The sequence below is a fragment of the Cygnus atratus genome, chromosome 23 (genome assembly GCF_013377495.2).
Source record: "Cygnus atratus isolate AKBS03 ecotype Queensland, Australia chromosome 23, CAtr_DNAZoo_HiC_assembly, whole genome shotgun sequence".
Classification (NCBI taxonomy): domain Eukaryota; kingdom Metazoa; phylum Chordata; class Aves; order Anseriformes; family Anatidae; genus Cygnus; species Cygnus atratus.
Genome location: NC_066384.1, coordinates 2,565,619 through 2,577,425, shown reverse-complemented (window position 1 = coordinate 2,577,425; position 11,807 = coordinate 2,565,619). Strand labels below are relative to the sequence as shown.

Genomic DNA, 11,807 nt, shown 5'->3' with positions numbered 1-11,807 from the left:
CCGAGCCCGGGGTGGACATGGGGTGCCAGGCCACCAGCACGTGCCCATGGGCCGCCCTGTCCCCATCACGGGCCGGTAGTCCCGGGGCCACCGGGTCCCCGCCGCCACCAGCGCGTTGCTTGGCTCTGGGGCCTCGTGGGCAGGAAAACCGCCCACGGGCTTTGTCCATCCCAAGGTCACTGCAGCCACAAGCCCCGTGCGGGGCTACGGGGACAGGGACGAGGGCGCCCAGCCCCGACGGCACGGGAGATGCTCTCCAGGCGCCGGGCACCATCGCTCCCAGCGGCGCGGGGCTGGCGGTGCCTGAAGCTGCCGCTGGGATGGACGCAGAGCCGCGGTTACCCCATCCTACCTGCCGGCACGGGGCTGCCCCCCAGGCCGTGATGCTCAGCGCCGTGCCAGGCTCCCCCCCGGCCGCCCCAGCCCCGCGCCGCGCACGTGACGCTGGAGGAAATCGGCTCCGCGCGGGGAAGGAAGTCGAAGTGCTGAGCACCGCGGTGCTGGTCCATGCCACATCCCTGGCACCCCGTGGGGGCTCCTCCTGCCCCACGGCACAACCAGCCCCGCTGCTGCCCCCCACCTGGCACCCTCCGTACGGCTTGGAGGTGCCCAAGGCCCAAAAGCCGCCGTGGCCAGGCTCACGGGATGCTGTGTCCCAGGCCGGCATCGCCTCACCTTGTAGGGGACCCGGACGACATCTCCCCTCCACAGCAGCAGCTCCAGGGTGTAGTCGAACAGCTCCTGGCAGAGGTGTGGCTCCAGGAAGGGCAGGAGGGGGCTCACCGGGATGCTGCAGCCCCCAGCCCCTCCCCAGCTCCCTGCACCCCCAGCAGTCCCCAGCTCCAGGGGTAGGAGGGCTGCTGGGTGCCGTGTTACTGGCTGCGGCTCTTCCTGCAGGAGAAAACCCGCTGGGGTGCAAGGGACCCTGCTCCCCCTGCCCCAAATGGGCACGGGGGCCAGCCCAGGCAGCACCAAGCCATTTCAAAACCCCCTAAGCTCCAGCATGGAGCCCCCCACCCACCTTCGCCTGTGCCACCGGGAAGGGCTTGGGCAGCTGCTTCCCAGCGCGGTGACCACGGCGTCGGGGTGCGGAAGGGAATGGGGGCCCCAGGGCTGCAGCCGTGCGATGGGGTCCCCTGGTGGGAGCTGCTCAGCGGGGCCCCGCTCACACCCCTGGCGCAGGGGGGGGTGGCCTTGGGGAGGCCTAAAGTGGCCGGGTGGCTTTGTGATGGGGGCCGGGGAGCAGCGAGCAGCAGGCTGGAGTAATGCAGCCACGAAGAGAGGTCAGGAAACCGCCACGCGGAAAGGGTCGGGGAGAGGAAGGGAGCAGGAGGTAAAACCACGGGGCTGTCCTGCCCTGGCCCCGGTGCTGCTGGGGAAGCTGAGGCAGGCACCAATTACGTTTTAGGCTCAAAAGAGGCAGGAGTAACCCTGTGGGCTCCCCTAGCGCTTCCCAGCAGTGTTGGAGGCCAGCAGCAAGCTTTGGTACAACAAAACCTCCGCACCCGCCTCCGGGCCCTGCAGAGGGGCAAGCTCAGCCCTGCCCCGACCCATGGGACTCATCCCCCCTCCCCGGCCTCCCCCAGGGGTGTCTGCACTGAGGCCGGGCAGGACAGAGCCAGGTTTGTGCAGGGGCTGGCAGCAGGGAGCAGGGGCGGAGCGCAAGGAGCCCAGGAGGCAGCGGCGCTGGGTCAGCACCCGCCCGGTGCAGGCGTGTTGGGGTGAGGCGAGCAAGGGGCACCCGGTCACTTTTTGGGTGCTGACGTGCAGGCACCGCTTTGGCCTCCATCCTGCCCTTACTGCTGGACACTCGCTGTCCCTGGGGGCAATTCACCACCTCCCCTGGGAGCTGCTGCCCAGGAGCAGGAGGGATTTTGCCCCAAGCCTCCCACCACCGCCGTCCTGCAAGCACGGGCTGGGGAATGCGCGTTTGGGTCAGCGCAGGGCTGGGGCTCCGGCCGCGGGGCCGGTTTATCTGACGAGCAGAAGGAACCAACCCTCTGTCGTTGCAGACAGAGGATTTATCACCCAGCCCTGCCTCCTTGCCCAGCAGGGAGCACGCGAACAGCCAGCAGCAACCTGCCTGCCCCTACCTGAGCTGCCTGCGCCAGCTGTGGCCGACCCGGTCCCGCTGCAGACCCGGGAGCGAGGTGAGGGCAGGAGGCTCCGTGCGCCCCAACGGCCGCTCAACGCCTCGCGGCTCTCCCTGTAACTTCAGCATGGAGGGGGAAGTGAAAGCTAAACCACAGAGGGGCCAAAACCCACAAACCGCGAGCGCACGAGGCTCGTGGTCTGGAGTCCCGCTGCAGAGCGCAACGGCCGGAAAGGGGGAGCAGGGCCGAGGGCTCCCCGCTGGTCCCGGCCCCACCAGCTGAATATTCCTTTAAAATCCATTTGAATTGGTAATGCTGAACGAAGGTAAAAGGGGAGGCTTGTTTGCAGCCGGCCCAAGGACCAGCACCAAGGGGGACGTGTGGTCTCGCCCCTGGGTTTGCCCGTTCAGGCTGAAGGAGCCGTGAATACAGGGCAGCTTTTGTCTGAGTTGGCACAAGGGCTCGATTTCAAGCACGGAGGGAAACACGAACCATTAACCCACACCCCTCTAAACCCCACACACTAGGAATGCCCCTCCACATTGCAGGCAGACCCCTAGACTCACCCCAGACCCCCTAACCAGCACCCCACCCCACCCATCTTGCCCGAGGAGTGCAGCGAGCCGTTACCTTCCTTTGAGGTGGCAGCAATAGAAAAACTTGTACGGAACGGCACAGCAAATGCAACGACTGATTTCGTAGATCAGCAGTTGCCAAGCTTTCAGGGTTTGTGCTGGCATGGAACAGGGGTGCCAGGAGGTGGGATCTTGGGTGAGGAGTTCAGTTTGGGAGTGTGAATGTGGCTGTTGCGTGCAGCCCCTGCAGTCAGCCCGTGGCTTTATCGCTTGCTTCCTTCTCCCACGCGACTACTGCTAACACACGGGCTAAAGGTCTAACAACTGCTTTGCTACGAGGTGGCTTGAAAACGAAGACCTCGGACTCCTCCCTGCCTCTCTGAGATGGATGTTGGATGGGCAGACAAGATTCCACCGAGGAAAGAAGGGGGAGAAGAGCGGAGCACAGAGCAGCCCCCCCTGCTCTGCGGGGCTTCAGCCCCTGCCCTCATGGCACAGGGAAAGCCCTCGGGCCGCGAGCAACAAGCAGAGCACGGCAGGAAGGCAAAAGGAAGGCAGCAGCTTTGCCTCAGCCTCCAGAGTCTTGGCCAGGGCTGAGCTGCTCGTTCCGCTGCTCCCAAGGGACAACTAACAACGCTTCAGGCACACACAGAAATTAGCTTTTAGCTACTAACTTAAAAAGCAGGTCAGGCTGATGGCACAAAACACCCACGTGCCGGGTTCCTGCACCTACCAGGATCACAGCTAGGGCCAGAAGCTGGAGTAAGAAAAGTGGCCACCCTCCCATGCACTGCCCTGACAGCTCCTGCAGGAATAACTCCAGGGATCCGCTCCTGCCTCAGCTGCGTTGCAAGGAGATTTTCCACTTGCTTCCACGTGCAAAGTTCCCTAGCTGGAGAGCCGTATAAAACAGGAACCTCGAGCGTTAGGCGAGGAGAGTAACTGCTTGCAACTGCTGCTTTTCAACAGGGGGGGCAGCCCCCCACAGGCCCCAGCCTGAGCTTCCTCTTTCATTACTGCTGTTCATTACTGCTGCCTAGGCTAATTTCTCCTCTGGGACCATGTTTTAAAGCTGCTCTTCCCAGCAACTCTTCTGCAGCTCCACCCTGAGGCTGGCCAAAGCCCTTTGGTTCTTTCGGCTCCACCAGTTAATTCAGAAGGCAAATGGCTGGTGACAGAGGGAGCCCCAAACTCAGACCACAAAACAAAGCAGAGTTACACCTACTACTCATTTTATTGTATTTTATTTGCATAAACAAACTTGAGGGGGTTGCTAAACAGGAACTGTTCCAGTCAAAACAAACCAAACTCTAGTTGGTGTGTGGGGAGGGATGAGCACAGCAATCCTGGGGGAGGGAAGGCAGAGGTGGTGAGGACAGGGAGAGCGGTGTCTTTACAGCACGTGCACACTCAGCGTCGGTGCGTGGACATGCCTCTCCTGCTACCAAGGCTCACTGACTCAGCCACAACTATCTGCAAACTTCTTCAGAGTACTTCTTTTTTTGTTTAAAGTAGAAGGTAAAAAGAAATGCATCATAACGGCCATCCTTAGCCAGCACAGGAGGGGTTTGCCTTTTGCTTTTATAAAAAGATTAATAAAAAATATTGAAAAATTCTCATCTTTCCTTTTATATTTTTTTTTTTTTAAACCTAGTAGAATTCTGAAGTTTCTTAGAAAACTATGTTACCTTGGAAAGAGCACTCGAGTTCACAACCAGCTGCAAAGAGGATACACAAAATGCCTACAAGCAGTTTGGGGCTCCAGCACACACCAGGCCTAACGCTGTACACAAACAGTGATGAAAAGTAGGGTGTCATTTTTTTTTTTTAAACCATGCTAATTTCGGTAACTTTCAACATAAAAGGAAAACAATTGTTTTTAAAAGGCCCTAAAACAACTGTTACATAAAAAATGTTTTTAAAAAAACCATAGCAGTTTGGTCCCAACAAGTTAACATTTAGATGTTTATTCACATGCTTCATTGTTTCGTATTTATAAGAACCAAAAATAGTTTCCAAAAATTATCATTTAATTGATGTTACTACATACGTAAAGGCCTAAAATAAGTAAGTATGAATTTAAAAAATTGAATACACAATAGGGGAGAAAAATTTGAACTGGCGAGTTAATCCCGACCTTTGCTATTTCAAATTATAAAAGAGAAACAAAAAGTGTCAAGACTACTGGGGTAAGATGGGCACAAACCGAAATCCACATCGTCTTCAAAGCCTGCTACCAAAAAAAAATTTAACCGACCATTCAATAAGGTCACAGACAAGAGAGAAAATCTAGGATCTCACCCAGTACTTGACCTTATTCAGTCCAGAAGGTAAGTCTTTGGGAAGGTATACTCCATGAGCGGATCCAAGCATATGATTCATCAGTTCTAGTCCACACTTAGGGAGGCTGAACTCTGAAAATGCAGTTAACTTCGGGATTATTTCCGAGCTCCTCTCTGGGGCTCTGCTCAGCTCTTCAGGATCGCCCTGACGATCTCCATCACTAGCATGCAGAACCCCTCCACTCCTGCCAGGGCTCCCCGGAAACATGCAGACTGCGGCTACTCAGTCGTCGACTGTAAGTTGTCCTTTTCCTCTCTGTTTTCTGTTCCGCTTTCGTCATCCTCGATTTCTCCTTCTTCGCCGCTGAATTTGTCGTGAGCCCACTTGGGGCTGGTGCTCGACTTCCTGAACATGAAGCGACCTCGTCCTCGGGGGAAAGCACCCCGACCACGGCCTCTGTTCACCCACTTCTCCGCACCTTCGCCCTCTCGGTCATCGTGCTGCATGGGGAGAAGGCAATGACATCAGCTGAAACAGACTGACTGCTCTCGGTGTGAGAGGAGCAGGAAAACGCTGCCTGGTAATATCAGCCCTGCAGCACCAACCAGATTTATGCCACACTGAATACTGCCCTCTAGACACAAGTACTGGCTTGTTTGGGGGAAGAAAACAGCAGATGAAGGCAGCAATGCACAAGTGCCACACGGGCTCTCTTTGTGCATGGCAACCCATCACTGCAATTGGTACAGGCTGCTATGAACCACGCTGCTGGGCTCAAACCGATCCATTTCTGTATGTAAAATGCAGGCTAGAGACTGGACACCAAAACAAATTACAATTCTACCTTCAACAAGATCAGAAAAAGTGAAGTAAGGTAAAATCAAGGCTTTCTTGTTTGAGCTGCAAGACTGAAACACAGTGTTATTTAATGAAAAGACTCAGGTACCCCAAATCAGGAAGAGAAAAAGAAGTCTGTGTGTGTTTAAACTTTCCCTTCTTCAAAGAAGGGTCGTTCAGACAGGATTCTCCCAGATAAATGCCTGTTAGTACGGCACACTTATCAGAAGTGAAAAGGAACAGTGCTAACCCATCCAGAAGCTGAACTCTGAACGGGGATGGAAGAACCAAGAAGTGTAGGCCATCTGCAACACAGTCTAACAGATTTAAGCTGCTTTTTCTGCACTACTGTGAAACACGGGGTCTTTAACCAGCCTTCAGGATTTCATTTCACATAACGGCCAACCATTCTCAAACGAACAGTAACAAACTCAAGACGAGCCGTAAGCTTCTGGTGAGGAAGCAGCACATGAAGCCGTAAGCTGGTAGATTAGAAACGTTTAAGACCAGATACCTGGTGGATTTATACAAGTTTTAGTACTTCAGACACATACCAAGTAGTACTTCTTGCTCTTCGGTGTGTACTCTGGATCCCACTCCTCATCTCTGTTTCTCTTCTGGAAGTCATTGTTGCCACCACTGTTGCTGTTATTGTTTCCTGAAAAGTTGCCTCTGCCCCATCCTCTCCCCCTTGCTCTGAACTGCTGTAACAGCAAAACACGGAAGAAAAATAAAAAGGTTGTGGTGGCAGTGCCCCCCAGCTCCCTGCTGACTTCAGGGGCACCAAGCTGTAAGACTCGAATGTAACCAAGGCACAAAATTTGCAAACAACAGGCAAGGTTACAACCAGATGAGTCATTTTGGTAGCCAAACCCAAACTGACTGACGCACATTATGCTGCCCATCAGGGCTGCTCAGCAATTGCTAATGAGCAAAAGCTTCCAGGCTTGATTCTGCTCCATACAGCTTGAGTTCAACCGCCCAGGCTATATTGTCAACACCCTTGGTTAGCGCTTGAGATACGGAGTGATCACATTCTGGCTCATCATCCACAGCCAGACCACACCTTTGGGGCTTCTCCTTTACCGTATGCTTTAACTGTGGAAGAACAATAAACAGTAGGTGCTTTTTGACTGCTTTAGCAATTGATACTCTGGGTGGGATACTTACAAAGGTCCCTCTAGCTCTTCCTCTCTCATTTGGACCTGTGAATTCTTTAGTCCCCAGCCGGGACTTGTCAAAGCCTGTGGAGCTTTCCTCCCTCTCCTCAGTCTCCTCTGGATATTCCTCTGCTTTGACTGAATGAGAGGACCGTGACGATGACGAGCTGGATCTGGATCTCTCACGCACCCTTCGGTGTTTCCTGTTTCAGTGATAGGAAATTAAGGTCAGGGGTACATCAACAGGCTTCATAACTTAGAAGTAACCTGCTTGCTACAGAACTATTTATCACTCCCCCATCAATGCAATGGTTTCATTCTCCTACTATGAAAAAGAAAAGCCATATTAACAACTTAAGATCAGGTACAACATGCAGATCTAACACAGGTCCCAAGTCTTCTCTGGCACAACCTTGCTGCTTTTAAGGTATTTATACCTCCAATTACGAGATAAGCATGAATTTGAGACCAGCAGTATTCCCTTCTCCTCTAGGTCTCCTTTCTAGGAGGAAGACATTCACTTACAGATAGAGAATTTTAGTCAAATGGAAAAAATTACGCTAATAGAAAAGGATTAAACTTAAAGAAAAGTCATTTAAACATTGCTGTTTTCTGTAACTGGAACAAGAAGAAAAAGTGACTCACCCATTCTGACATACGAAGCCTTCTCATTTACCTTTAACAGTTATTTAGCGTTTCAGACAGATATAATGGTATCGAGAAGACACGCAGAGGAATAATTCACGCCACTGCAGCAGTTATGTCAACAGGTGTACAACTATATATACGTGATGTTGTCTCCAACTTTAATAGCAGAAATATGAAATGCAGAAGGAAATGGCTATTAGGTTTCCTACATACTTTTTCTTTGAGCCTTTGTGAGATTTCTCCGTTTTCTCAGTTGATCTTTCCCTTGAGTGACTTGAATCTCTCGAGTCCACTGATTCTCTGGATTTATCGCGTTTAAGATCTCTTTCCTTATGTTTTTTACGGCGTTCAATATCAAGGCGCAGGTCAACAGGGTCGTCCTTATATTTCCCTTCAGCCTACAAGTGCAGGGAAGGGGAGAGTTTAACACACAGATTTACAGCGCACTACTTCAGCACCATTACTTTGCTACTGACTGCACAGACTTCTGGAGAACAGGAATTTATCTGAATGCTAATCAATACTTAATCCATTTTAAGATGTAAAGTAATGCACAGATTTCAATTTTCCTACATCAAGAGCATTGTTTTTAACTTTTAATTTCTTTTAAACAGCATTAGCACAGCCTGGTAATAGGGAGGGAGAAACACAGAGGCTGACACTTATTGTATACACCACAGCCAGTGAGGTGAGAACAACTTGGAAATCTAATCCATCTGATTGTGTGTCAGGCATTTTTGGCATGCTGCAGTTCTAGCAGCCTGTGGACGTTTGTCACCGAACAGCAGCACGCTCACTACCCTGCTGACATATCATCTAGCGGCATGGAAGAAATTTGTAATCACCAGGTCTGAAAACTTGAGAAGCAAAAGGTGTCTCCAAGTGGCAAACAGCTAAGAGTGATTGCTAATCAAAGAGTTAAGAGACAGAGGCCACCAAAATGCAGTGATCAAGGTTCTTTGGAGGAATATCAACATCCCACTGATCTTTAACACATCTGTCAAGAAGATCTGCTCTGTGGCAGGTATCACCTACAGCACTGCTTGCCCCTCGACCAGAAGGCACCACGTGAAAGATGCCAAGAAGTCACCACAGATGGCACGTGTTTCTGCACATAAGCCTAGCAAATCTACTAATGCCAGCTACCTGGCATTCACAAAGAAAAAGAAGCTGAAAAAAAACGCAAAACTAGATTTTTACTTTTAAATAGCTAACTAAAAAAAAATCCACTTATGCTTGAGTTCTACTGAAATTGCTGCTTAAACGATTTTCTCTAGAAAATGTCAAGTTGTGTTACTGTGTATATTTTAAGACCCATGACTCTTCGATGAACTTCTGCTCTGACTGCACACACGAGCAGCAAACTGACAGTGGCTGTGGTTTTGACAAACATTTAACAGCGGTTCTTTAGTGGGAAGCCTGTGCACAATGCTGCTAGCAACATACAGCCTCCACTGTTGCGTCCAGAGATTGCTACTTCATTTACACATTTACACTTCATTTACTTATCTTGGGAACTGTATTACTTGATATGCAACATAAATCAGATTAATCGTCTTGAATTAAATACAAAAGGATTAGTAATTCTCTAGCTATTAAATTTTTTACTTACATGAGTTTCTAAACACTTTTTTGTTTAAATAAAAATGTCAAATAACGCAGGAGTGGGAGCAGACGTTTTGTTTTGGTTTTGTTTTTTTTTTGCTCTTCTACTTTCCCCAGGCAAAGAGCTTTAATTTCTACTCTGAGAATAAAACTGCTCCCAACACGATGGATGACAGATAAGTGACAAAATCAGCAGCAGCTCCCTTATGTGGTACAGCAAACACCTATTTGGGTTTGTGAGGGCACGTCTGTTTCACGGAAGGCTGGCGAGCTGTTTGGAAACCACGTTTATAATACACTCTGCCAAGCTGATGCTCAGAGTTCAGGCCCATCAAATCCATCTCACCATCGTCCATGTCAAGCCACAAGTGTGTTTGGAAAAAATCGAAAACAAATATGAAACAAGTAAGGTTTCAGCAGGACTGTTTAAAATCTCTTCAACGTTCAACGTAAATATGTATGAAGGTGAATAAACAAAGTTTAAAATCCCAAACATTAAGTTAAGCCACTTTAATGATCGTTTACAGTACGTGCGATGGCTTAACATTGATCTACTCAGAAAAGCTAACACACTAAATTCCAAATGGTCTGGATCTACTCAAACAGGTGCTGAATGTTAAAGTAACAGCAATCAACAGAAATGGTACAGTAAGTTGTTAGAACAAAATTTATAATCTGCTTAATAGTGTATCTTGTTTAGATAAGTATTTAGTTTTACTTTCCTCTTTTTGACATGCATGTCTTTTTGAAAACATGGTTGGAAATATCGCATGTATACAATTGATTTAATAATACTTACAAGCAGAAAAATATCACAAAAAGTCTCTTCTCTCATCATGGGCACTTGTTCCAAAAATCCTCTCTTTTTTCTCAAGCTCACCTCAATTGACTTTGGGGTCATTTACCATAGTCTAACCACTTCACAAAGGTTGTTGATACATTTTTAATAAAAATTAACCCTTTGTAGTTCATTTTTAGAATTATGCCCATCCTTAAAAGAAAAACACAAACTTAAGTAGAGAGTAATTTAAACAAAAACATCACTGTTAAGTTCATGCCCAATGCACTCATTTTGTTGAATTAAACTAATCAGAGTAACAGTTCACCTTGAAGCCAGGATCTCTGGAGCTTTTCGTTTCCTCTTGAGAGAATCCATGTTTTCTAAAAGTACTGGGAGAAATATCTATCCTCCTAAAAGAAAGATAAGAGTCATCTTACAAACAAGATTAAGTTTTTACATCAAATGTCACTTAAAAGCAGACAGGCCAATGTTTCCAAATCTATTTAAAACTCCTCATTTTTTCCATTTTTGCTGAAGCTACTTTACAGCGACTTAAGATTCATGAATAGGTCTGTTGATGTCAAGCTATTTTTCAATAAATAACTGTCCAATCACTCTTTCAGCTGTAGACAAAAGGACTGAGAAAAATATAAGGAAGAATGCAACATGATAAAACATAAATGCAAGTCTTTTTAAAACCAGAACTTTATAACATTAAGAAAACACCTATAAACGATGCACGATCAAACTTTTTTTTTTAAAAAAAAGTTTTCATATTCCCATATGCTTACCCAGTAACATTAGCAAGCTGCTGCAAGTCCATCTAAAAGATATTAAGTCTAAAATGTAAGGAATTCAAACGATAGACTAAGACATCCCCTCTCCTCTTCCACCAAGACATCACTTCTGTCCTTCAAGGATTTACTCACTAACTTCCTTTGTCTTGTCAAAGGCTGGGTAGGAGACTAGACACAACTCTAACACGCAAGCCATACTGCACGACTTTCTTAACTAGGTACAGATCCACCCATTCTCTCCTATTCTTGAATTACTCCAGAATGACTCCAGTTTAAGAGAAGGAAACACGAAATCCCCATGCAATGCCACCAACCTGTGAATTTCAGGGCTCTTTTTGTTTTTAGCTGCATCTTGTTCCATTCCTTTCTTTAGGTATTTGGTAAAGCGTTCATTCAGTGTCATTCCTGACGATCCAAAGTGATGCTCTGTGGGGTGGTTGAGCAAACGTCACAATATTAACACCATTTTTGTAAACAGAAAGAGCACATCAGTCCCACAGCTTGGTCAAATTCAGTTGCAGGACACATGAAGCACACACATGAGCAACTCTACACTGCTGACAAATTTCAATTTCACTCTTGAAATTAACAATTCACTCAGGTAACTTACTCTTGAAATTAATGGCATGTGACCTCACTTTACAGACATGATTTAGGTAAATATACACAAATCAACAGAATATACAAATTCTAAGCCACAGTCTCCCTGAATATTGTTCAGGTAAAAGCGAGAACACCTCTTCTGCCTTTCCAGAAGAATTTTTTTTAATGTAAATGGCGAGGTGGGTGTGCAGGCAACTGGTACTTGCAAGGCTGTCTCTGGATAAAGCTAGACTTTTAGGCTGTTCAATGAAACAGAGCTCAAAACTGGCGAATGTAGAAAGTTATCAGGATTGTTTGGGGTGCTGGAGTAGGTGATGTATGAGCAGAGGGGAAATGGTGTCTCTCTCTTTTCTTCAAGATTCAGCTGGACACAACCCAAATCAACCTGATCCAACCTGCACGCTAGCTCTGCTTTGAGCAGGAGG

The 11,807-nt window shown here is 48.3% G+C and overlaps 1 protein-coding gene across 5 annotated transcripts in view; it reads right to left on the bottom strand.

Moving 5' to 3' along the window:
- Window positions 1-3,883: 3,883 nt before the first annotated feature.
- THRAP3 (thyroid hormone receptor associated protein 3) overlaps window positions 3,884-11,807 on the bottom strand; it is a 34,201-nt gene continuing 26,277 nt past the window's right edge. For 3 of the 5 annotated variants that reach the window (XM_035562052.2, XM_035562053.2, XM_035562054.2), the window contains 6 exons: window positions 11,094-11,205; window positions 10,308-10,392; window positions 7,810-7,994; window positions 6,959-7,151; window positions 6,343-6,492; window positions 3,884-5,451 (listed from right to left, as the gene is read on the bottom strand). In XM_035562052.2, coding sequence (XP_035417945.1) covers window positions 5,230-5,451; window positions 6,343-6,492; window positions 6,959-7,151; window positions 7,810-7,994; window positions 10,308-10,392; window positions 11,094-11,205 — 947 coding nt within the window. In that variant the 3' untranslated portion in view covers window positions 3,884-5,229. The remainder of the gene's footprint in view (window positions 5,452-6,342; window positions 6,493-6,958; window positions 7,152-7,809; window positions 7,995-10,307; window positions 10,393-11,093; window positions 11,206-11,807) is intronic. The other 2 variants (XM_035562055.2, XM_035562056.2) reach the window with 1 other exon arrangement.